The 26629-nt window shown below is 28.5% G+C and overlaps 2 protein-coding genes across 3 annotated transcripts in view; both read left to right on the plus strand.

The window, feature by feature from the left end:
- On the plus strand, positions 1-20271 carry LOC147806897 (ubiquitin carboxyl-terminal hydrolase 34-like). 2 transcript variants are annotated; one of them, XM_087167387.1, is made up of 5 exons: positions 1-137; positions 2693-2911; positions 10233-10374; positions 11241-11365; positions 20118-20271. In XM_087167387.1, exons 2-5 carry the CDS (start codon positions 2732-2734, stop codon positions 20127-20129), a joined length of 459 nt encoding a protein of 152 aa, XP_087023513.1. In that variant the 5' UTR covers positions 1-137; positions 2693-2731; the 3' UTR covers positions 20130-20271. The 2 variants fall into 2 exon arrangements, with proteins under 2 accessions (XP_087023513.1, XP_087023514.1); XM_087167388.1 differs by lacking the exon at positions 20118-20271 and adding an exon at positions 13516-13653.
- LOC147806898 (ubiquitin carboxyl-terminal hydrolase 34-like) overlaps positions 13561-26629 on the plus strand; it is a 22247-nt gene continuing 9178 nt past the window's right edge. The window contains exons 1-4 of the mRNA XM_087168626.1: positions 13561-13699; positions 21615-21743; positions 21827-21916; positions 25026-25115. Of these exons, the coding sequence (XP_087024752.1) occupies positions 21691-21743; positions 21827-21916; positions 25026-25115 (233 nt within the window). The 5' untranslated portion in view covers positions 13561-13699; positions 21615-21690. The remainder of the gene's footprint in view (positions 13700-21614; positions 21744-21826; positions 21917-25025; positions 25116-26629) is intronic.

Raw genomic sequence — 26629 nt, forward strand, 5'->3', positions numbered from 1 at the left:
ATATCCACATGTTTAATGAACTTTGTCAAAATGAAAGCTTAAGTGATGCTGAAAATATTGGAAGTTCTTCTTTAGCTAACTAGCTTATAGAAAATAAAATTATTGAATGTATATTTGGTCCAAATCTTCATGTTGAGGTGAGTTGTCTTGGGATCATATTTTTTAATTCATTTTAACAGTTACTTTTATTTGATTCAAAAGATTTTTAAAAACTACTAAAACTTCAGTAGACTAAATTTAAAAAGATCATGTATTGTTCACTAAAATGAATAATATAAAATTTGTGTTTAAAATATTGTCTGTGCCAGCATTTATTTTAGATTTTTTATTTAATTTTCTAGAATTTAAAATCTTTAAGGATTTGTAAGGAATTTGTTCGCATGATCCCTTTAAGGGGATCCTATTAATATTTTTAAATTAAAAGAGCAGTATATCATAGATAAATAATTTTTCCATTGATTCCTTTTTCTTTAAATTTTATTTCAAGTAATGTTTATTTCGAATAATATTTATTTCAAAAATTCATTATTTGAAATAAATAATACTTATTTCAAAATAATATTTATTATTAAATAATATTTATTATTAAATAATATTGATATTATCAAATTTATTTGAATAAATAATATTTATTTCAAATAATGAATAAAATAATTTTGAAGAATTTTTTAACTGAATAGTAAAATAAAAAATATTTTATTCTTATTTTTTGACGCTTGTTCTGATATTTGTGTGTGCTCAGAATTTTTTATTTTCTATGAATACCAATGTGAATTTTAAAAGAATTGTTGTATGGTATTGAAATATTTGGTTTCTTTGACCGATTATCTTTTATATAATAATGATCAAGGGGTGATAGTATTCCGGGTTTTATGTATCATTCTTCCGGGTCTAAAAGCTACAGAAATGACACTTTGCTTTTGAAAAAATCCGGATTACCGTATTTTTCGCCATCGCGATCTGTAAGTATCTGGAAATCCAAGGTTCAGAAGTTTCAAGAAATCATTGATCACATTTATGTATAAAATTTCTTGTATATTTTATTGAAAAATATTAGAACTAGAATTTATACTTGGCATCTCTTTCATTTGTAAAAAAATTTTTTGGTAGAAAAATAAATGTGATAGAAATAAAAGTAAACTTATATATTATTATTCATTTAAATTATGCTGTATATAATTTATTTAGAATTTCATGTTTTGAAAATATTAATGATTTAAATTTATAAACAAATTTTATTTTTTTAAAATGGGTCATTAATGATTTTACTCAAGAAATCTTTAGGCTTTTTGAGTTGAGCTCACTATCGCGTCTGGTAGAGTACTTTTTAAAAAGATCATGTATAGTGAATAATATAAATTTTTTTCAAGTAGTGTTTATACCAACATTTATTTTAGATTTTTTATTTAATTTTCTAGAATTTAAAATCTTTTAGGATTTATATGGAATTTGGCACAATCACTTTAAGATCCTATTCATATTTTTAAATTAAAAGAGCAGTATATCAAATGGATAAATAATTTTTCCATTGATTCTTTTTTTCTTTAAATTTTATTTGATATTTATTTCAATTGATGAATAAAATAATTTTTTAAAGAATTTTTAAGGAATATTTTCCCTGATTTTTGCCTTTTGTTTTGATATTTGTGTGTGCCTAGTTTTTGTTTTCCATGAATACCAATGCGAATCTTAAAAGAATTCTTGTATGGTATCGAAAGATTTATTTATTTTTCTGACCCATTATATTTTATATAATGATGATCGTGAATATGGTGATTTGATAGTTCTAATTAACGGATTGCCCTCTAATTGTATACATGATTCAGACATTAGCAAGATTTCCCTTTTCATTTTGTGAGAAAAAAGAACTCAATTTTATGTTATTAAATTTTTATGGTGATGAATTCAGGGGTCATGCATTTATTTATTAATTTCTGCAAATGAGTAAAAAGTTTGTGGGAGAGAGTTTTGTTATCATTAATTACCCATATTTTTTTCCTGTTACTTTAAAAGAGATCTGTCATAATCAGCAATCATAGAATTTTGAAATAAAGTGAGGGTAAACAATTACTTGAATTGCTTTTGTACAAAAATGTTTTAAGCAGCATATTCATTGTGTTTTCAGTTTGAGATTATAAAAAGCTTATTCGTAGCTGCCAACTCTACTCGATTTGGCCAGTTTCTCCCGGTTTAATTGAAAGTCTTCTGATTTTTGTTTATTTTAGAAAAGTCCTTAAAATTTAGTAAGTTTCCTTTAAAAATCCTATTGAAATAAATTTTTGCTTGGTTGAATATTTAAGTAAGTGTGACTAATACATAATGACACGGTCCCCATTTATAGAAATCAGTTAACTTTCTTTGATGAATTAAATGCCTATTACTGTTCAGAATTACAAATAAACATAATACATAACATTTCAAGTTCATATATATGTTAATCATAACTGGAAAATATTGAAGTTTTTCTATTTTGATGAGTATAAAAATCCCTGAAATTACCTATACATGAAATATTTAGTACCTTTTGCAACAATTATTATAAAATTTATATTGTTTCATAAAATTTACTGGATTTTTTAATATTATCCATGTTAGCAGCTATGCCTATTATTAATTGAGCTTTAAGGCATTGATTTTGACGTAGCTGTGTTTTTATTATGAGTTGAAGTATTTCTATTTATCTTTGTTATAGTTAATAAAACAGAGCCACATTATTTTAAATTTTCTGGTGATGGAAGGACGCATAATTAACGAACACATCGATACAATTTGGTGTGCTGCTCAGTTGAAACACTGTTCTCGGCAAGTTCTTGATTTTTTACCTCCTCTCATCAAAAATTTGGAAGTTTCTCTTGTTCTCCATTCATACAAATTACTGTGCAATATTGAAACAAAGGAACAAACAGAACAGGTACTCTGCATTTTATTTCTTTAGGTAAAATTTTAGCTGACATTAAGAAAACACCAATAATAAACTGCTTTTTGCTCTATACTCCTTGAATTTGAAATATTTCATTGTTTTTTCGCATAATTTTTAAAATAATGTGTTTCTAAATCTATAATTATAATAGTTTGACATAGCTCTGTCATTAATTAATTGTTTGCTAATTAAATTTGTGTTATTTTTTATATCTTGAGCTAACTGAAAAATCTATCATTTTGTAATACATCAGGCGAATTAGAAAAGTCTCCATTATTTTACTCTCAGTCTGAGATTTATTACACTCAATTAGTATGTCTTTAGGCTAATTCAAAATGACTCAATTCAAAGAGTTGCTGAATCAGGCAGACATTGGTGCCCCGGACGTGATGTGAACACACTTACCTTGACAGTAACGTCCACTTCGATAGATGGTCCACATTAAACAGTTGACTCGTGACTGCGACATTATCCACCCCCTTGCGCTGTTGCTACTTAATTTCGATCACACACTACGTAATCACTCGACTACTAAAGGCAACACAAAAGCGACCACGACCGTGAACTTAATCCCACGATCCTGATAAGTTCTTAAAAACTGCTTAATTTTTATTTTGGAAAATAAGGGCCCTTAGAAGTACTTTATTTTTGTACAAGGTTTTTAAAAGTCTTTAATTTCTGAAATACTTTTAAGTTTTTATTCCTGAGTACTAAATAAGAATGCATGATTTGCTTCTAACAAGAAAGTCAAATCTTTGTTTACTATTTATAGCTCGTTTTATTACAATGTAAATTTTTTTTAAAGTCTTAGATTGTTACGCTTTTACTTTTTAAGGATAAGCAGATTGTTACATAAAATTTTTTATCTACTCAATTAAAAGATCCAAACTTTTTGTTATTATTCTCTATTAGAATAAAATTCAAACTTGGATTTTAATAATCATTTTATTCAGTTAACATTGCAACTTAATATACTGTTTCTTCTTTTTATTCAACTTTTTATTGCTTTAAAATTAGTGCATGTTTTTTGCCAGATTGTTTAGTAATATTATGTAAAGCTCATCATAAAATTAAATGTAACACATTTGCTGTTTAGTAATAATTTCAAAATGGTTAAGTCACTTCCCATTTCCGATATGTTTTTCATAAACTGTTTCAATATTTTTTGTAAAATGTTACCCAATAACAGGGATGTGATTCTTCCGCGGATTCGCGGATTTCCGTTTTTTTTTTTTTTTTTTTTCTTAAGATTTTTCCATTTCATCCACTAATTTCTGCAAAAAAAAAATTTCTGCACAAGGAATTTAATTTTCCGCCGAGCGAAAGTATTGAAGTCCTCATTCCTCCCTCTGAAGTTTCCCTAAAAATCAATTCCTTGGGATAAAACTGGTTGACTTTTATAATCAGGGACGAGATTTTTCCGTTTCTTAGAGGATTTTCAGTTTTGTCTCTCGAATTTCAGCCTTTTTTTTTTTAATCAAAAACTCCAATTCTCTAAAAGTTTTTTTTTTTTTTTTAATAAATATCTCGCTTTTTTGTGAAAATTCAGTCATTGAAAAATAAAACTATTATATTTATTTACGATTTTCGAAGATAAACAGAAAATTCAGACTACATCCTAGCTGCTAACCCTTCCACCTTTTACTTATTTTAGCTATTTTCTCCGATTTTACTCACAGAAAATAAGATTTTCCATTTTTTTATCCCTCTCCTGATAGCTCATATTTTCGTAATTCAGACGTTGCTGCTTCTTTTTTTTTTTTTTTGGCGTGAAAGCAAACGGAAAAAAAATGAGGTGGACTTGCGGTAAAAATATTTATTTGCTCATTCAATTAATCTTGTAAATTTTTATTTATTATGTCTAAACAAAAACAATGCAAACAAGCCTTTTAGAAATCCCTAGTCCAGACTCCACAAACATCTCGATTCTTATTCACGCAATTTTAATATCAATCATCTATTTTCATATTTAATTGATTTAAAAGTTGCGCATTGTGATTCTTATTTACGCTATTTAAATTTCGTACATTATGATTCTTATTTACGAGATTTAAAAATCCAATATCGCTTTTTGTATTTAAGCATTTTTAAAATTGCGATTTTATTATCAAACACCTATTTTCGTATTTATCTGATTTTAAAGACTTAACCCAATAATTAAGCATGAGATCACAAGAAAATGAAGCAACATACCTAGGTGAAGGCTGAAACTGGACTAAATATTTTATTATAGATAAGAGGTTATATTAAGGACAACACTGCTGCCATCTATGTACAACAATGTAAACTAATTCTTTCAACACTCCCACTTTAGCTTACATTTTTAGGAATACTAAAAGAAAATCACAAATGTGCAAAAAAAATATCAATACATCATTTTAGTCCCATTGATTTTCCACAATGTTCATGCTTAGCTTTGTTAAATAGTCGACATTTATATTTATCATATTCACTCCCACTGTCCGAAGCAATCCTTTTTTGGTGCATTTTCTTCTTCACTTTGTCAGATGTAATTCTCCTCATTAGTATCTGAAACAATTTTTCTGTTCTTGCTCGGCCTGTCTTCATCACTTGCTCCTATTCTTCTTTTAGATTTTGCATTACCACTGTCAGAATCTTCACTTCCACTATCAATAAGCAACTTTCCCCTTTTTAGGCCCACTGTCTTCATCACTTTGAACAATATCGCTAGCACTTGCTTTCCTTTTTCTTTTAGACTTTTCTTTTCCACTGTCAGACTTCTCACTTGATGAAGCAGTTGCTTTAGAAACGATTATACTCCTTTGCTTGGATTCTCTATCTTTCTTACGTTTTCGTCTTTTACCACCTTCTTCTCCTTCATCGTCAAGTTTCACGATCATCTCGTGGCACTCGTCTTTTCTGTCAGAGCCTGAAGCCTTTGCTTCTTCATCTGTATTAGAATATTCATCATCTGATTGTGCTTTATTAAAACCACCTTCATTGTCAGATTGGGTTTGATTTAGGTTAATGGACCCTTCTGATATATTACATTCTATTTTAATCCCTAAACAATAATTTAAATCTTTCATTTCAAATATTTTACTTAGTTGCTTTTTTGCTAAATTTTTAAGCCTTACTGAGTTGCTAAAAATTAATAAATAGCCTGCATAAATAGCTACAATTACAAATTCTTTATCATTTAGTTTAATATACACACAGCTATCAAAATAACTTTGCCTAAATCCCATTTCAACTAAGCCTTCTTCTAATGTTAGATACCAAAGCCTGCCACTTTGCTTTAAGCAATCTAGAGCTTTATTAAGTTTAAGAACTTTCCCATTTAAATTTTGTTCGTAATATTCATTAAACCCATCTGGAATTTTCATGTATATTTCTTCATTTAGTGTCCCTTGAACAAAAGCCTTGAACAATTTCGGCATGTCATTATCTACAGTTACATTATTACTCTCATCATTATTTACAAAATCGCCTCTATTCAAACCATTAATGTCATCCTGACCTGCATTAATATCATTTTGGAAATTTAATTCATTATCACCCCTGCTAACATTATCATCATTTTGGAGTTTATCTGATGTGTTGTCAAAATCAACAATGCACCCACTGAATAAAGAGTCATCACTGAACTCTGGTGAACTTTTGTCACTGTTATTGTCATGATACATATCATGTTCCAAAAAATGCACATCTCTGGCTACAACAATACTATAATTAGTTGGATCAATTAGAGGATAGCCCTTCCTATCCTTACAATACCCAACAAACATTAACTCTCTAGCTTTCACGTCCCATTTTAAACGCTTCTGTTTGGGAATATGAACAAAAGCCCGACACCCAAACACCCTTAAGTATTTCAAGTTTGGCTTTTCACCACTCCATTTCTCAAAAGGTGTCATGTCTGGAACCACAATTGTTGGAGATATATTTTTACAATGAGCTGCTGTTTCTACTGCTTCAGCCCAATATTCCTGGCCAAGGTGGGCATCCACCAACATAGACCGAGCTCGCTCAACGAGTGTTCTGTTGTTGCGTTCTGCAACCCCCATTTGCTCCGGTGTATAACGGATAGACTTTTGATGCTGAATCCCTTTGGAAGCTAGAAAACTATCCATCTCATTATTAACATACTCCGTTCCATTATCAGAGCGTAAAACCTTAATAGGTTTGCCATTTTGTCGTTCTACATATGCCTGAAAGTCTTTGAATTTTCCAAGAACTTCAAATTTCTTTATAAAGTAAACCAAAGTCATTCGTGACAAATCATCTATGAAACTTATAAAGTACCGAGAACCGCCTATTGATAAAACACTCATTGGTTCACAGAGGTCACTATGCACTAAGCCTAACAATTCTTTTGCTCGTTTAGCCTTACCCTTGGGAAATGGTTGTTTATGCATTTTACCTTTAATGCATGGTATACAATCATTAATTTTTCCATTAAAAGAGAAACCCTCAACCATATCTTGCAATCTAACCATCCCTCCTTCACTTAAATGACCTATTTTCTTATGCAATATTTCATTTGATGAGTTTTGAGCAGTAATTAAAGCCATATCATTATGAATATCTAAAGAATATAATCTATCGCTTACACCTGTTCCACTAGCTACTAAATTATCACCCCTATGAACAAAACATCTTTCCCCTGTAAAGGTAGTAACCATCCCAAAATTTTTGTTTAAATACTTAATAGATAGCAAGTTAGCAGTTAGTTTTGGAACATGCAATACATTATTAAAAGTTACTTTTGCTTTCTCCCCATTTCTAGATAAAAGAAAACTAACACTCCCTTATTCCCCCTCAACTTCTATAACAGAGCTGCCTGTTTTAATTTGACTAATACTTGCAGTTTGATAATCTGTTATCAATTCTTTATATGGGGTCATATGGAACGAAGCACAAGAATCCATGTACCAAACATTAGGATTTGGATTAGAATTTGCAACATAGATACCTGCTACATAAGCTTCTTCCTTCATAGGAGTCTTACTAGAAGTAGGCTTTACATTACCCTTTTTGTTAAATTTATCATACGCATTTTTCTGGCGTGGGGGTCTTTGACAATCTATACTTTTATGCCCAAACAAATTACATTTGAAGCATTTCCCCTTAAACTTATTCCTGCCTTTAAACTTCTCATTAAGGAAAGCTTGATCTAAATTCCCAACAGAATTAGGTTTATCATCCTCAGCCATTAATCTAGTTTTAACGTTATCAACAGTTATCTCTTCCCCACAATTTTTCAAAGCCATAATAAGGGGTTCAAATCTGTCAGGTAAGTTAGCTTAAATTATTCCAGCTATTAATTCCTCATCTGCTTTAACTCCTGTTGATTTTAATTGCTGATATGCTGAAATTACTTTATGAAGGTAGTCACACATGTCCTTACAATCTGAATACTTAGTGTTAACCAATTCTTTAATTACAGACTCTTTTCTAGTTATTCCTTTATCATCATAAGTTTTTGATAATACTTCCCAGGCTTCTTTGCCACTAGATAAGTCCCTCAAATCATTAAAAATTGTTTCACTAATCCCTTCAACTATGTATGACAAAGCTTTGGCATCTAAAGCTGCATCCTCCTTTTTCCCTTCAACATAATCCCATAAATCTCTTTTAATTAAGTGCATTTTCATGGCAAACTTCCAATCAGCATAATTTGCCCTCCCAGTTAATTTTTTATGGCTAAAAGAACCTTCTCCCCCTGGCATGATTATTTTTCTTTATTAACTTTAAATTAAACTATCAAAAAATATAACTATAAAATAATAAATTTTCTATTAAAACATAGTTAAATTAAATTAGTTACAAAGTTTAAAAAAGAAAAAACAGCAACATTTATTTAAGTGTTATGCATTTAAGCCTAACCATGTGTTAACACATGCTACCATAATTTATTTATCTTTAATTCTAAAACTTATCAAAGAATTTAAAAATAAATATATTAAACCTAATAAATGTTAGCTTTAAATTTCTTGGATCATCCTGGGCCCATAACCTAAAGACTTAACCCAATAATTAAGCATGAGATCACAAGAAAATGAAGCAACATACCTAGGTGAAGGCTGAAACTGGACTAAATATTTTATTATAGATAAGAGGTTATATTAAGGACAACACTGCTGCCATCTATGTCAGCATTTGTGATGCCATCTATGTACAACAATGTAAACTAATTCTTTCAACAGATTTAAAAGTTGAACGTTGCGATTCTTATTTACGAGAATTAAAAATCCAATATCGCGATTTGTGTTTACGCGCTTTTAAAAGCTTATGTAGCGATTCATATTCACGCGAGCTTAAAATCCAATGTCGTGATTCGTTTTTGCTGTTGTAATATCAAACATCGATTTTCATATTGATACGTGCTTTAAAAATTAGACTTTGGGATTCATATTCGCGTAATTTAAAAATTATGCATCGTGATTCGTATTTACGTGATCTAAAAATTACGCATCATGATTTATTCTCTCAATTTAAAATCATGCATGTGATGCATATTCATACAATTTTAAAATTAACCATCGGGATTTATAATCACATGATTTATAAGTTTAAAAATTGCGCTTTTTTGTCAATTTTTTGGATTTTGAATATATATACATATATATTTCCTTGGATTTCCTCTTTTTCACTTTTTGACTACTCTCATTCTTGCAATAAGGTGATATTACAGGATTAATTTATAATAAAAGAATTTCATTTTTAAACTGTTAACTTGCAATTAAAATAGAATATCAAATCATAATACATAATAATAGATAATAATGTTAAGAATGAATTAAGTTAAGCCTATAGAAAAAAAGTAGAATGATTTAAGGTGCTTAGATATTAGTATGGCCTTTTTTTTATTTAAAATAGAGCTTAATTTAACATGACATAGTTAAGAAAACTACTATAATAACTCTAATTCAACTTTTTAGTATTAATTTTTTTAATATATGCTCTTAGAAATTAAACATTTTATTAATAGAAAAGAAAATTTTTTTCAAGATCGGCCAACAACGTAATATGTTATGCATGCCTAGTAGCTAAATGTAAGAACTTGTAATAATATTTTTTCAATGTTTTTACCACCTTTTTTTTATTTACTCTTTTTTTTAATACATGAAAAATATAGCAAATCCTCCACAGTAACATCTCTCTTGCTATCTTGAATTTAATAATTTCATAATTAGTGTGTAAATGAAGGAATTTTTTTCTTTCAATATTTGTGTTCATATTTTTACCTGCAAAATGTACATAACTTTTTGCCCAACTGACATAGTTTTAATGAAAATGAGCAATTGAGATGTGTTATCTAATGAAATATAAAAATTGTTTGTTTCAGACACTTCTTCTTGCTTCTGCTCTAATCAAATTTATATGGTTGCATGGAAATAGTTCATCTTCTACGATGGCATCAGAATTGAGAGATCATCAAAACGCCAATAGTCCATTCTCAGTTCTTGTAAAGGGATCATTACATATGGGTGAGTTACATGCTGGCTGTTCTGTAATATATTTGCCTCAAAATCAGTTTTCATTTTTACTTGTGGTCTTAAATCACATTTAGGAATATGAAATGTTCTTAACAGTAAAGATAATCTTTTTGTTTCAAAAATGAATGTGAATATTAAACATGGTGCATAACCTTTATAAAAGGTGCTAAGGTACTTGTTTTCGATTTTCTTTTTTTTTAAGTCCTTATAGGTGCTATATTTATTGGGTGTTTTAAAAAAGTGCTTAATTTTCCCCTTTCGAAAATGATAATTTTATTCTTTACCATGTATTTTGCAAAAGCGTACTTTTCACGTTATATTCAAAGTTTTAACAATTAACCGCAATCCATTTTTGCTTATATTTTGTCTGTAGCATAAAAGCGCCAATCATTTTACATGTTTGATGAAATAATTAGGAGTCCGCATGCACATAAACTGAGCTGGGTTCTGTAAGATTATTGCACTCGCATGTGCAACTCTGCTGCATTTTGCAAGATATTCTCCATTTCAGGCTTCATTTTCCACCCTCTGATATTGTACCAAATAATCTCTCGGATCATTTTATAATGGCTAATATAATCAAGAAAAGAGTTCTTTGTCAGAAACTAGTTGTTTTATCATGATCACGTAAAGTCTTTGAAAAATTAGTTTGCATTTTATCAACAGCCGCTGCACCCTGTATCTAACTTACATTTAAATTTTCAGAAACTCATTGTTTTTTCTGGATCCACAATAATTGTAGTGATGAAAAGTCATAAATATTTGGTGCTAAAATCTTAGCGAACTTTTATATCCATTAAAGTTTTTTCTAAAAATAATTTTATTTAAAGCTTAATTCTGGTTTTATCTGTTTTTAGGTGTAAATAGTGGAGATTTAACAAGGAAACGTAAGCCTAGTAGTTGTGAAAGGAGTGTAAGTGTCGAAGCAAGCAATAGTGAAGATGAGCGTAGTGATATCAGACATGTTCGTGTTGTTAATGAGGTCAGTAATAAAATAATAAATCTTGAAATATTCTCCTAATTATTATTAATATTTAATCGAGCACTGGATGTGCTTCTATAAATATAGAAAAATGACCAGTCTTCATAGCTGCCAATTCTACTGGAATTTGCCAGTTTCACATGGTCTACTGGTTTAATAAAAATTCTCCTGGTTTTTGCATACTTTAGTAAATTCCCTAAATCTGAGTAAGTTTCCTTTTAAAGAGAAGAAAACCTTTTGAAACAGAATTTTTACACAATTTATTGCTTGCTTGAATATTTAAACAAATACTACTAATGCATGGTGAAACAAGCCTCATTTATAGTAAGCATTTATTAATTTTTATTTTTAGTTTATTTTTATTATTATTTTATTTTATTTTTATTCTGAATTCCCTTTCTAAACTAATTAAAAAAAGCTTTCAACTAGCAATAAATTGCTTGTTTATTACTATTCAAAATTATGAGCTAAACATAATGGAAAATATTGCAGACCATTTATAGAGTTTAGTGTAATAAACTTTTTGTATTTAGATTGCAATAAAATTCCCTATATGTAAAATATTTAGTGTATATTGCAATAGTTGTCAAGAAATTAATATTTCGTAAAATCTGCTGGATTTTTTCCTATCCAAGTTGGCAGCTATGGTTCTTAAACTTAACAGTAATAGGTAGTTAATCTAGAAAAAAGGATCTTACAAGTCTTTTTTGGCTGAGAGTGCAGTCTCTAAAGAAGAACAAATACAAAGATTTACGAAACTTATGTGGATATAATAGTAATAAATTTATGAAGTTAAACAGAATAAGCTATGCAGAAAATATTTACTATTCAGGTACAATTAGCACAACACATAAGATTTTCAACCATAAACCACTTGCTATAACATTAAAAAAAAGCATTAATCAATTTGGTATTTGTTTAAAACTTAAAGAAGTGATCTAGAGAAGGCCAGAGTCTATGATGATAAAGTAGACAATGTAGTTTACGTTAAAAATTGATCTACCTGTTCCAATTATTTCTTAAATAAATTTGTCTTAGATGTGGTCAAATTTATTATATGAATTATTATATGTGGTTAAATTTATTATTAAATTTATTATTAAAATTATTATTTTTTATATATATGTGAAATATTATTTTGCCGTATCACATGAAGCTTTTTAAACAAATGTGCCTATCAAAAGGTAATTAAAAACAAATTATTAGGAGTTGCTTTTGTAATGAATGTATTCATAAAGGTGTAACTAAAGTGAAAATCTCTTATCCTGTATTCACACTTTCAACCCCTTTATATAGAGCTTAAATACAATTTTTAATAATGTGCTTGCAGACCTATATAAAAGTATCTTTGATTTTAATTAGCTAATTAAGGTTCAAGTGTATGTTTCAATTTGTTTGGGTTCATTCTGAAATGCAACATACCATTTTCAAGACTGGAGTGAGGCCTTGATATCTCCTGATTAAGAGGATGCTTTACCACTTGAGAAACTTTTCGTGACAAATTCTGTTCCATTTTAAATTTAAATTATGAACAAAGTGTGTTCAGTTAAAACCAGAGTTAGCTGTATAAAGTTTCACAAGCACTGATTTTTTTTTCTCTCCCCTTTCAAACTATGAAGATGCAAATAAATCGTGGCAGAATTACTTCTCAATATGCATTTTTGAGTAGTAATTCTATCATAATTTGTTTGCGTTTTGATATTTAGAATTTTTGTTCTTCCACAATTTATAACATGGTTTATTCTAGGTTTATCTGAATTCACTCTTCCTATATACTTTAAGTTTCTAATTATTGTGAAAGAGATTTCACCCACAGTATAGCTACTGCGTAGCTGCCAACTCTACAGGATTTTTCCAGTTTCTCCTGGTTTAATTAAAATTCTCCTGGTTTATTTAGATTTTTGCAAATTCCCTAAAATTGAGTTAATTTCCTTAAAAAATCCCATTTGGAGAGTGCAATAAATTGTGCAATATTTGGAGTCAAAAAATAATTAGGAGAAAAAGAGCCAGACTAGTGGCAAATAAAAAGCAACGCATCATGAATAAAAGAGTGGCAAAAGCTGAACTTTCAGAGGACGAAAGTGTGGAGAACCCTGTTATAAAGTGTGTTTCTCCCTCGAAGGATATAATAAGACATTTGTAAATTCTAGGAATCATGAACTAATAAATTCTTTACCTGGAAAGAAATCCATTCATCGGCAGCAAGCAGTGGAAACTTGCTGAAGTTGCTTTGGAGAGGGAAGAAAATGTTGCCGGATTCAGTGACAATATCGATAACGACATGTACGAGTGTGGACAGTACCTTGCTACTCAACGCCATGCTCCACCTTCGGGGTGAGTTTTTCATTCCTTTTACCTTGAAAAATTTTTTTCTTTTTATTGGTGCATATTATAATAGTTAGTTAAATTAATATAAGCTTACAGTTTGCATGCTGAGATCAAAAATGTACTGTATTGAGTGCTAAAGATTTCAGAAATTTGCGGGTTTTAACATGTTGCATAGCATTCCTAAAAAGTGCTTAAAGGTGCTTATTTTCGCCATGCCCCACCTTCGGGGTGAGTTTTTCATTCCTTTTACCTTGAAAATTTTTTTTCTTTTTATTGGTGCATATTATAATAGTTAGTTAAATTAATATAAGCTTACAGTTTGCATGCTGAGATCAAAAATGTACTGTATTGAGTGCTAAAGATTTCAGAAATTTGCGGGTTTTAACATGTTGCATAGCATTCCTAAAAAGTGCTTAAAGGTGCTTATTTTCGCCATGCTCCACCTTCGGGGTGAGTTTTTCATTCCTTTTACCTTGAAAATTTTTTTTCTTTTTATTGGTGCATATTATAATAGTTAGTTAAATTAATATAAGCTTACAGTTTGCATGCTGAGATCAAAAATGTACTGTATTGAGTGCTAAAGATTTCAGAAATTTGCGGGTTTTAACATGTTGCATAGCATTCCTAAAAAGTGCTTAAAGGTGCTTATTTTCGCCATGCTCCACCTTCGGGGTGAGTTTTTCATTCCTTTTACCTTGAAAAAATTTTTTCTTTTTATTGGTGCATATTATAATAGTTAGTTAAATTAATATAAGCTTACAGTTTGCATGCTGAGATCAAAAATGTACTGTATTGAGTGCTAAAGATTTCAGAAATTTGCAGGTTTTAACATGCTGCATAGCATTCCTAAAATGTGCTTAAAGGTGCTTATTTTCGATTTTCGTTTTTTAAAAACCCTTGAAAGTGCTTTTTTCATGGGGTGTATGTAAAAAGTGCTTTTTTTTCTTTACCATGTTGTTTTTTGCCACATATTATGCTAAAGCATGTTTTTCACATTCAATTCGTTCTATTTAACGTTTTCACAATCCATTTCGGCGTAGCGTTGGTCCATAGCATATGAAAGTGCCCATCATTTTACATGTTTGATGAAATACTTGCGAGTCCGCATGTGCGTCTACTGGGCTGAGTTCGGTGAGATTATTGCACTCTCATGTGCAGCTCTTGCATTTTGCCACATAATCTCGATTTCAGGCTTCAATTTTCCACCTTCTGTTATCGAACCGAAAAATCTCTTGATCATTTTATGATGTCTGATATAATCAAGAAAAGAGTTCTTTGTCAGAAACTAGTTATTTTATCTTGATCATGCAAAGTCTTTGAAAATTAGTTTGCATTTCGTTAATGTATGTATACTACTTAAAAATATTTTTTAATGCTTGAAAAGTACTTAAAAGGTGCTTAGTTTTAGTTTAAAGATTTGGCTACGCACCCTGTTATAGGTTTGTATGCTAAAAGAAAAAAAGTACATTATTGAGTGCCAAAGAAATCTGCAGGTTTTCAAATGAACAAACAACATATTTATTAATTTTCTTGCACTTTTTTAATTTCCCCTCATGTTTTCCTAGGTTTTATACTACCATCTTCTTTCTTTTTTTTCTGCTAGCAGTAGGGAAAAAATATTATTTCTTTAATTTGTTAAAAATTATTGATTGTTTAATTATTGCTTCTGTGGTAATTGATTTCCAAAATGTTGGTTTCTGCTAAAAGATCTTTTTTTACTTAATTTTTTTTTATTCTGTTCATTTGACAGTCTGTTTAAGAATTTTTTTCCCCCATTAGATCAAGCAAAACTAATTTGCACAGTCATTTTAATTTGTTTTCGTTATGATAATGAACTAATTCTTTATAAGATGGTCCAGTAAATTTCAGGATTCGTTGATTTAAATCACAATTTCAGTCATGATGATTGAAATCAAGTGATTTTTTTTTAAAAAAATCATTGATTTAAATCAACTGCTTTTTATGTATGTATATATATTGATTTAAAAAGTTAAAAAACAATGTTTTAAATTATGGATACTTTTATTATTTCTTTTCTTAGTTTCAAAATTTATTTTAAGTAAATTGCTGCATTAATTAATTTTAACTAATGATATTAATTCCTTTCTTGGTATGTGTTAAATTCCAACACATTTGAAATTACCTTTTTAAAAATCTTTCAATTCTTAAGATTGAAAGTGCAGATTAAAGTAAACATTTTAGTATTTTTTTTTTCGTAATATATTTACAGTATCTCTGACATAATCAGATTTTTTATAAAAAAAATTTATGAAAAAAAATAGATTTTTTTATAAATTTTTGTTAGCTTAACTTATCTATTTTGATATAGGATTAAAAATGAATATTTTAATATAAAAATATATGCATTAAATATTTATTTATTTTTTGATGAATGACTGCATCTATAAACCAATCTGTTACATTTATTTCGTCATTTTGAAAATCAAGAGAGAAAAAAAGAAATCACAATTTTAAATTAAAATTATGGTTTTATAACTGAAACTTAGTTTTAATAATTAAAGTATTCTTCAAATTCTCTATTTCATCTAGTCTTTAAATTTTAGTCATGCATTTGTTTCAAAATGGTTGCTATGCATTCGAAGCTATTATAATGAAAAATTGTTTTAGGTAGTTAGAGCTTCTAAAATATTCTTATAATATAGTTTTAATTTTAATTTAATTTTGATTAAACATTTATAAAGTTTTTTTAGTCATAAATCAAAGTTTTTACAGTGTGTTTGAATAAAAAAAAATCTGATTTAAATCAAATAAATCTTATTTTTTATTATTTCATTTTTTTTTAAAATTAAAAAAAATCATGAACCCTGGTAAATTTACAATACAAAGACAGATCCAGCTTTTCCAACTGTTGGATTAACTGTTACATTTATATAAATTGTCTCTTAATGTCCTTTATTTTTTTATCATTTTGCCCCAAAAGTCCATATTTTGAATTAAATATGTCATTTAATTTCTTGTATAATATTTTTTTTCTCCTTTTGGAAATTACCCTTTAATTTTAAAGTTTTTTTTCTTTAAATTTTAAGATTTCCCTCTTAACCAAGAAAATTTATTTTCAAAATTTAGATATTTTTTCAAGATTTTCTTTATTAGTAAGGAACTTTCTCCACTTTTTCTTTAGCTTTTAAGTACTTGTATGACAGAAAATGCATGTCTATGGAATAAGAATTTTCTCTTATTTTAATTATCCCTTTCTTCTTTGCAATGGAAAAGTAGGCTCTTTTTTTTTTGTTAATTGTAATGTATGGCTTACAAGGAATGAAGGAAAAATGGATTGAAATAACCTTCTTTTTATTAGCAAGGAGTGAAAATTCTGTTTCATAAAATTTTCAGAAATTTCCCATATTAATGTTATAATGGCGTAAAAAAAAATTCTTTTTGCACTTTTCTTTAAAAACTATTTTATTATTTTTTCTATATATTTCTAAATATTTATTTATTCTATTTACAATTTTTTCCTGTTATTTTTAAAATAAATAGACTGTAAGCTCTTTTTATTATTTCATTGTAATAAATAATATAATGCTTTGTGTAAACATTTTTACTCTTTTATCAGGGTGGCCACCCACCTTGAAAACCTGGAATTATCAGGGAATTTTTTTATATTGGAAAAAACCTGGAAAAGTCAGGGAAATTTGGATAAAAACCTGAAAAAATTAGGGAATTTCAAAGAAAAGCTGGAATTTTTCTCTTAATTTGAATTATTTTACCATCTGTTATATCCACTTTTATTTAGACGTAAATTTATCGTTAAAAAGTTGAAATATAATCAACTCAGCAATAGTTTTCTTGCATTTCTGACACTTAAGTAAAAAATTTCAAATTAATTATGTATCATTTTTCACAAACAATTGCTAAGAATTTTTTATTCAAATGTCAGCTTCAAAATTCACTCAAGGTTGCATTTAAATTACAAACAAACTCACAGAGTTTAGACAGTTTGTAAATTAGTAATCATTTTTTGCTTTCGTGCGATCAACATCGACAACAACAGTTTAATCCATTTAATTTTAACTTATAATAATCAGTTTTTATAAAACAAATTGTTTTTCAATTGGTTTATTATATGCTAAATTTTTAATGTAAAAATTTGATGATTACAAACTTTTGTTTTATAAGATAGTTTTTCAAAGAAATTATTGTTCATTTTTTTTCCGACACCATGGAATTGTCCAGATTTAAAAACAATTAACTCATCTAAAGTAGGAAATCATGATTGGAATTCTTAATATATTATAATTTCTAATAAGAAAAAAAAATTTAATTTAAAGAATTTTATCTAGCTTTTTTTCTTCTGTGGAGTATGGAAAAAGAAATTTGAAAATTTCTCCTTTATGAATACTGAATATCTCTTAAAATAATAGTGCTAATTTGAAACAAACAACATTATTTAAACATTTGACTTATGATATTGGTTTAAAGAAAATTATTTTAATGAATTTTATAAATAGTCCTGTTTGGATAAAATACAGTATGAAATGGCTCTATATTGAAATGTAAATAAATATAAAAATTTATTGGTTTCTAATCACCTGGAATTATTTTCTTTTGCTTATATAAATATATTAAACAGTACTTATCTAAGATTGTTTTGAATCATTGCTATTTGGTACATTTTGTGCAAAAACTATTTGACACTTAAAAAAAATTTTTGTTCATTAAAAGCGTTATTTTCTGCAAGCTAAACATATTGTATCCTCCACATCTATTCAAAATGATTTATTAAAAAAATAACATTTTAAATGAAATACTACACTATTGACGAATACACTAATATTGACACTTTTCTTGTACCTATGCTACACTTTACCAGAGAGAGAAAACACGCTGACCTGGAAATTTTCAGATTTTTACTGGAAAAATCAGGGAAATTTGAAACCTGATTTGAGTGGCCACCCTGTTTATATAAATGTCCCTAATTTCTTACTTTTTTAATCCTTTTATTTTTCAGGGGTCTAAGCCGCTATTAACCTTGCTATAAAGCCTTTTAATCTCAATTCAATGATCTAGTACTTGTTTACGCGATGTTACTTTTAATTGTCCACTTATTATTTACACAGTTTTAATAAAATAATGCATCAATTTCTACACAATTTTAAAATATTTCTATATTTTTGGTAGGATGATAGTTTTATTCTAGTTATTGTGTTATGATTATCAGTATTTTTGTGCCATCACATGGTGCGTAGAGCTTTTTAAAGGTGCTTATTTTCGTTTTTTAAAAGCCCTTAAATGTGCTCTTTTTAATTCAGGGTTTGTGAAAAGTGCTTCATTTTTTATCTTTTAGATCTTGAAAGATATTTCTTTGCGGTGTCGTCATAAATTACAATGATTTTCACAATTTTCTCGGCAATATTTATCAGAAACTAGTTCTTTTATCTAATTATGTAAAGTTTTTGAAAATGTTTTTGAATTTTATTGATTTTATGTTTATAAATTAAGAACTTTAAAAATATAGGGAAAAAAATAATTTTTATTACCATTACCGCACAGATCCTAATTATGAAATTTTTTTTTTTTTTGGAAAGTCATTAAAAATATTTTTGAGTTCTTAAAAAGTACTTAAAAGGTGCTTATTTTTTGTTAAAAATTCTGGCTAGACTAGATTAATTTTTATATTTGCTTGTGGTACTCAAAAAAATATTACAAAACTGCATGATTTATGTTTATCTTAGAAGTGAAATTGTGATACAATTCCTATACACAAGCCTCAAATGTTTATCTGCTTCTGTTTACATCTTAGTATTTCCCTGTGGATTATATCAAAACTGAGCGTATCAGGCTCAATTAATTTTATAAAAATTATTGGATTTTTCATAAAAGTGGTTTGCATTGGAAAAATGAATTTTTTAAAAACTTAGTTTCAAATGTTATCTTTTCATACATCTCTTATTACTGATTACATTAAATAGCGACTAAATTTATGCTTAACTAACGCTACATAAAATAATGTACTGGATTTTTTAAATTTATAAATAAAAATTTTTTAAAAATAGCATGTTAGGTCTGTTGCTGTAATATCTATATGGTCCCTGTGGCAGAGTTGTGGCGACATTATCGCAGACAGTTACAGAGTTCTCGCGGAAAGATTTTTCCTTTGAAGTTGACACTTCTGTTTCTTTAAATTTGTAACATGTATATTTGTTATTTTTAAAAGTATCTTGCAGATAGGTATGTCACAGAAAGCCTGGAAAAATTCTGCCACTGATGTGCTATATGATGGTATATGATGTGCTTTTTTTATAGTATAAGACCGATATTTTTTGCATATAATTTTGCCTTTCTATGGTGGGTATAAGTGTTTTGTAATATACCTGAGAAACATTTATTATGAAATTTTTATCATCATGGAAATTTGATGAAGTCACAGACTGGTATAAATATTTTAATTTAAATCTTCCAGAGACTTTGTTGAGGACATCTTAAGCCCAGACGATGGCAGCTGCAACAGTTCACACGTCAGTAACAAATCTGAGAAGAATCTTGCTGACTTTGATGGAGAAGAGTCAGGCTGTGAGGATGAACTAGCACAGCTTGCTCAAGTTCAACTTCATCCAATGGCTCAGAGACTTAATAACATGGCCTGCATGTACTCTCCCCAGATTCATGGTGGGAAACATTTTTTAGGTCATTCTTCAAGAGACAATTTGGGAAATCATTTCCAACTGGAGTCTGTGTGTGAATCAGGCCAAACGCTTTTATGGGACATTTTGCAAGACGACAAAATTGTAATTACTCCTTTATTATTATTTTGGATTTTCATGAAAAGCAAAATAATTGTTGTGATAAAATGCTATATATTCAAAGTAACAATGGGGAAAGTTATCTTTAGCTTATGATGTTTAACATGCTAAAGCCTGTTATTAGGGTCAACTGCTTGAACTAGTTATAAACAAAAGATCAAAAGAATTTTTTTATCTCAAGAGCATGGCTGCTAACTCTACTGCATTTTCCAGTAGACTACTGGATTTTGCTAGTTTCTCCTGGATTTTGTACATTTTAAAAAATTCGCTAAAGTGATAGTTTCCTAAAAAAATCCCTATTGAGTGAGTTTCCTAAAAATCCCTATTAAAGTAAAAAATTTGCACTGATTTTTGCTTGCTTGAATATTTAAATAAGTATTGCTTATATATAACGAATTTAGTCTCATTTATCGATATCAGTTTTAAACTTATTTTTTGTTCTAAATTGTTCAGTTTAATTTTATTCAGAACTTTTTTAAATTAATTAAAAAAATTCTTTTAACTATATTTGATCTTTTAACTGTAATTCCTATTAATATTCAAAATTATGAGTAAACATAATACAAAACATTTCAAGCATATTTAATGCCAATCATGACTGCAAAATGTTGCATGTTTTATACTTTTGATGACCATAAAAATCCCCAAAATTCCCTATCTATAAAATATTTAGTATATTATGCAACAATTATCATAAAATTTATTTTATTTCGTAAAATCTACTGGATTTTTTTATATCTGTGTTGTTAGCTATGAAAAAGATACATTATTAATTTCATAAGTGTTAAGTTCAAAGTACTTTTTGAAGTAAAAAATTTTTTGTAGCAAAAGTTTTTAATTGCCATAAAATTTTGAAACTACTTTTCAATTATTTTTTATTATCAGTTGAATGAGAATATACACAAATTAAAACTGTCTTTTACAAATTACACAACTCTTCTTTTAGACAAACATATGTGGAATTCAAACGTATATTTATATGAAAATTGCCGTTATAGGTTAAAATTTTAGAACAATTTCGAGAACTCAAAAAAAAATTTTGCATAAATATTTCCTAATTTAAAAATTCAGTTTCTTTGAATATTTAAATTTCAAGTACCTTTCTAAGTTTCACACGATTTTGAGTTCATCCAGACTTAAATTCTTTTTTTTCTTAGGGTCAGCTAAGTGAGGGTCTTGCACTTGAAGCAGAAAAAATTAATATGCAGTCTCGTTTGTTGGTGTACTGACAAAATGATAAGAATGAAATTCATAGAAGGCTGCCTACAAAATATAGCAAATAATAGGTAAAAATTTATTCAGTTGATAGTTCATAAAATGAATGATTAGTTTTTTCAACCTTTCCTTAATCTTTTTATTTTCTCATTAGATCAGTCATCATGTCTATGCGTTTATTACCTAAGCTGTTCTCATCCTTCCAGCAATTCAGAGGAAGCAGTGATACTCATTCAGTGACATTGTAAGCTTCTTAAACATTTAATAAATTTTGCTATGTAAATTGATTTTTCACAAATATTCAAATTTGATGTATATTGATTATAGAAATTCATTCAACACTTATCCTTTCACTCCATGGCAGAATCACAATGACATTGTCGCAGAAGGTTACAGAGTTTCTTGCAGAAAGATTTTTCGTTTGTATTTTTATTATGAGAAATACAGTATGGAACCGATTATCCGGAACGGTCGGGACCATCGCTATTCCGGATGACTGATTTTTCCGGTTTTCTGAATCGCTACAAAAAGCCTTTTTTTTATAGTTAAACCCAACTAAAAAAAAATTGGAAATAATCTTAGAAATAAGAAAAACGATGAAGTAATACACTAATGATTATTTCCAAAATGATGGTAAGGTAAACATCTTTAAGAAAAGAAAGAAAAATCGTAAAATCTTATGAGGAAACAAAATTTTTTTTTTTTTAAATGGCGAGAAAATTTATCGAATTTCGTTCCGGTTTTTTGGTTTTCCGGTTTTCTGATTTCCGGATAACGGGTTCTGTACTGTATTAAAAATAAAAGAATTTCAGATTTCTTTTCAGTAGAAATTTACACGTGATATTTGAATCATGCATTTAGATAATCCCTTTTTGGCACGCGATTCGCACCTATAGTATCCTAAATCGATGCATTGTTTCCATTGTATTTTCGGCAGTTATTGATATTGATTTTCACCTGATTTTTAAATATCGCGATATATTTCAAACAATATGAAAGATTAGAATCGTGCGTTTGAGTATTTACTTTTCAAGACAATGATTCCATCCAATTTTTGACAGTTATTGCTATTGATTTCTCCATAGTTTCTAAATCAGATATTTTTATACGATTTTATTTATTACAACAACCGAAACAAAACACTCATCTGAGTTTTTTGAGGAGTCCGATTCGCATGATTTCGTCGTCGCTCCTTTTCGGCAATTACTTCATTATTTTTTCATGATTTTTTATTGTAATAATTATTTACAAAATGTGGAGAAAGAAATGATTTGTGCTTTCCCCCCCCCCGCTCCCAGCAATATGCGAGAGTATCACCCATAATATCAGAATGAAAAAATTGTTACATGTTTAATTTTGAAAAAATTATATAGTTTTTCTTCTGTTATTTTAAGTTAGTGACATATATGTCTGTTATTATTAAAAGTATCTTGCAGAAAGATATTAGTGCTAGATAGTCGCAGATAGCTAGAAAAAATTCTGTCACACTGTCCTTTCAGGAGTCATGAAATACCTATTATCATAGCTCATATAATTACCGCAATACCCATAGTACATACATAGATCTTTATAAAATAAACCTTGAAATGCAAGAGCATCTTATAGAGTTTTGACTTGTACAAATCATTTAATATATCTTCAAACTTACCAGTTAAACATGGCTGCAATAGTAAAACAGATAAGTCATAAAATGGTTTAAATAAATATTTAAAGACATAAAAATTTGCCTTTAAGTATTAGGGTGTGCCGTTATACAATGTTAAAAAATATCCAAAATAAAATAAAGCAATAGTTTAAAAAGTTGCTCTTATATTGCACAAATAAAATGTTATAAAGCCTTTTCTAATTAAAAGAAATCTTGGATGCTGTACTAGAGATTAAAAAATGGAAATCAGGTAGAAAAAAGAACATATTTACAGCTGTATGTAAAGAAGTATATGTACACCCTTGTGCAAATTAATTGAAACAAACTCAATAAATTCAGAAAACTAAGAGAAAATGCTATTTTATTTAAATTTATACAAACTCAAAAATTTTTAGTACATAATATGATCTCCACGACACTTTATTAACATTTGGACACGATTCGGCATGGATTTCACTAATTTTTTACAGTCATTTATAATATTTGTGTCCTTGTACCACACATAAATTAACGCCGTGATTAGCTTCTCCATAGTTGTACAGTCCATATTTAATAGGCCATTTATGCATATGGCCCAGAAATTCTCAATGGGGTTGATATCCGGAGAGTTCCCTGGCCATTCCAATGTCTCAATTTGATTCTCAGACATGAATTTCTTGACAATTTTGGACGTATGGCAAGGAGCTAAATCCCTGTTCCATCAGGGTATCGTTTCTTCAACTCTGGAACAACGTTTTTACCCAGAATAGTAATGTACTGCTCAGAACGCATCATACCGTCAATAGGCTGCAAAGGTCCAACCCCATTGTAACCGAAACAACCCCAAAACATCTTCTTTAAAAAACACGAAAAAAAAATTTTGTTTCAATTAATTTGCACAAGGGTGTATATACACTGATGTAAAAAAAATATCTGCACAGAGAAAAATTATTTTGTAGAGTAATGAAATTATGGCAATGCGTTTGTCATAGTAACATTTAATTTATCCAAGTTTCAAGATCACAAGTTTAGGCAATCGAGAGAAAAACCATTTTAAATATGAAATAGTGGTACATTAATAACCGATGTAACCACCAAAATTTTGAATGCAAGCAAACGCGCATGCATTCCGGCATATAGATGCCTTATGTCATCAGTCAATACAGGTATAGTTAATGTTGGTTGTGGATGACAATCACCTTTAAATTGTACTTGCAGGGTTGCCACTCCACAGGGAGAGCAGAGACAACCTGCAAAATACAGGGAATTTAAAAATCACCTAAAATAACAGGGAAAATGCAGGGAATTTTGTTTTTTATTTTTGTCTTTTAAAAAATGGTGACCACTCAAAGCGTAATCTATGGGACATTAAACCATGATATTTCAGCTATACTAAACTATTTAATTTACTATAACATTATGTTCAGCTGTTTTTCTAGCGATTAAAGCTAATAAATATAGTTAGCCAAATATATCTCACACAGAGCGCAGTAATTCTTGTTTCCTCTTAATATATTGTGAATAGTATGTACATGGAAAACACAAGGAATTTTTTTTTTCAGATTTGAGTGGAAACCCTGACTTGGTAACTTTGCACTATTTTTATTTGACTTTTTGTTCTTTAATATATGAAAAATTTTGATTGATTTAAGAAATAAGTTTAACCACTGTGTTTTCCAATTTCTGTATTTCGAACTTCAAAACTTTAATCAAATTTTGTTTTCTTTAGGTGGGCAGAGAAAGAACATAAAATGCTGAAGCACTTTTTCAACAATCTCATGACTTATACTTCAAATAGGCATAATAATAAAAACCCAATGTAAGTCAGTTTAACAATTTGTTATTATAATAATGAAAAGAAAGGAATGTAGGTGTACTTGCTTTGTTTGTTTATTTTACCCAGGTTTTATACTTTGGTGTATTTTTTATACTCTATTCTAAATATCCCCACAGTCTCCCTCTCTCTACGTTCACAATTCTAACAAAATGAACTCAGAGTCTGAGAAATCAGTTTCGGCAATTTTATGGTTACTTGTATTGTTGTGTTGCACATCGATTTGTTTTTACTAATGACTGTTTTATTTCAAATTGAATAAATTTTTTTTTAGTTGAATAACATGGCCTGTAGCATTTTTAAAAAGTGCTTATTTTCATATTTTAAAAGCCCTTGAAGGTGCTTTTTTCCATGGGGTGTTTTTTAAGAATGCTTAATTTTCCCTTTTCAAAAATACTTTTTTTCTTTACCATGTCAATTTTCGCTGCGTATTGTGCAAAAGTGTGGTTTTCACATTGTTCTATTAACACTAGATCGCCCAGGGAAATAATTTTGACTGCTTTTTTATTTCAATTAAAAAAACAATGATGTATATAATGATACAATTTCTTAGAATTTTGTGACTTTTTGTACAACATATAATTTTTCTAGTGTTAATATTTACTAATAACTTGTTATATAACTGTAAATAATATTAAAAAAAATATTTAAAATTAATTTTAAACAAATTTCTATACACACTAGTTATTCTTTCACAATGCAGTTACTTTGACTGCTTTTGGGCACTATAAGTATATACTAAGTTTCAGTCTTTCTAGTGTTAAACTTTTTCACAATTCATTCAATCACAAACCATTTTGGCTTACCATCTTGTACTCTCATGTGCAAATTTGCTGCATTTTGCTAGATATTCTCCCTTTCAGGCTTCATTTTCCACCCTCTGAAATCGTACCAAAAAATCTCTCAAATTTTTTATGGTTGCTAATATAATGAAGAAAAGTAATTATTTTATCATGATCATGTAAAGTCTTTGCATTTTGTTAATGTATATAGTGCTTGCAAATATTTTTTGAGTGCTTAAAAAGTAATTTAAATGTGGTTATTTTTTGTTGAGAGATTTGGCTATGCACCCTGAATAACAATGAACAAACATTCATATTTGTGCTAGAAAACCTGATGAATTTTAATAGTTTTATGCAATGAGGAATCTGAACTATATAATAAGATCTTATTGTAGATAATATCAAGAAAGAAAGGTTAACTTATTAAATTACAGTCATGAAAAAGTTAAAAATGCAAACACATTATTTTTTAAGCGAAAAATTCCTCGTTTCTCTTATTACAAAAAAATTTGTTACTATTCTTACATTCTCTTTAAAAGATTGGATAAGAAATTTATGAAACACATAATAAGTATAAATAAATTTTTATATGTTGGTGCATTTATTCAATTTCTTTGAAGCAAACTTGATTTTAAGAATTAACAACATATGAAGACTCAACGTTTTTTTTACAGTTTTATCTTTCTTATAAAATATTTTATCTCAATTTTTTGGCCA

This window comes from Parasteatoda tepidariorum, chromosome 7, assembly GCF_982258835.1.
Source record: "Parasteatoda tepidariorum strain Cologne lab strain chromosome 7, Ptep-v5.0, whole genome shotgun sequence".
In the NCBI taxonomy this organism is placed as follows: Eukaryota; Metazoa; Arthropoda; class Arachnida; order Araneae; family Theridiidae; genus Parasteatoda; species Parasteatoda tepidariorum.

Excerpts from the sequence above, each read along its gene's own strand:
- LOC147806897 (XM_087167387.1), top strand. The coding sequence starts at position 2,732 with ATGGAAGGACGCATAATTAACGAACACATCGATACAATTTGGTGTGCT. Across the intron at positions 2,912-10,232 it reads CAAAGGAACAAACAGAACAG|ACACTTCTTCTTGCTTCTGC; the intron begins GTACTCTGCATT and ends TGTTTGTTTCAG. Across the intron at positions 10,375-11,240 it reads AAAGGGATCATTACATATGG|GTGTAAATAGTGGAGATTTA; the intron begins GTGAGTTACATG and ends ATCTGTTTTTAG.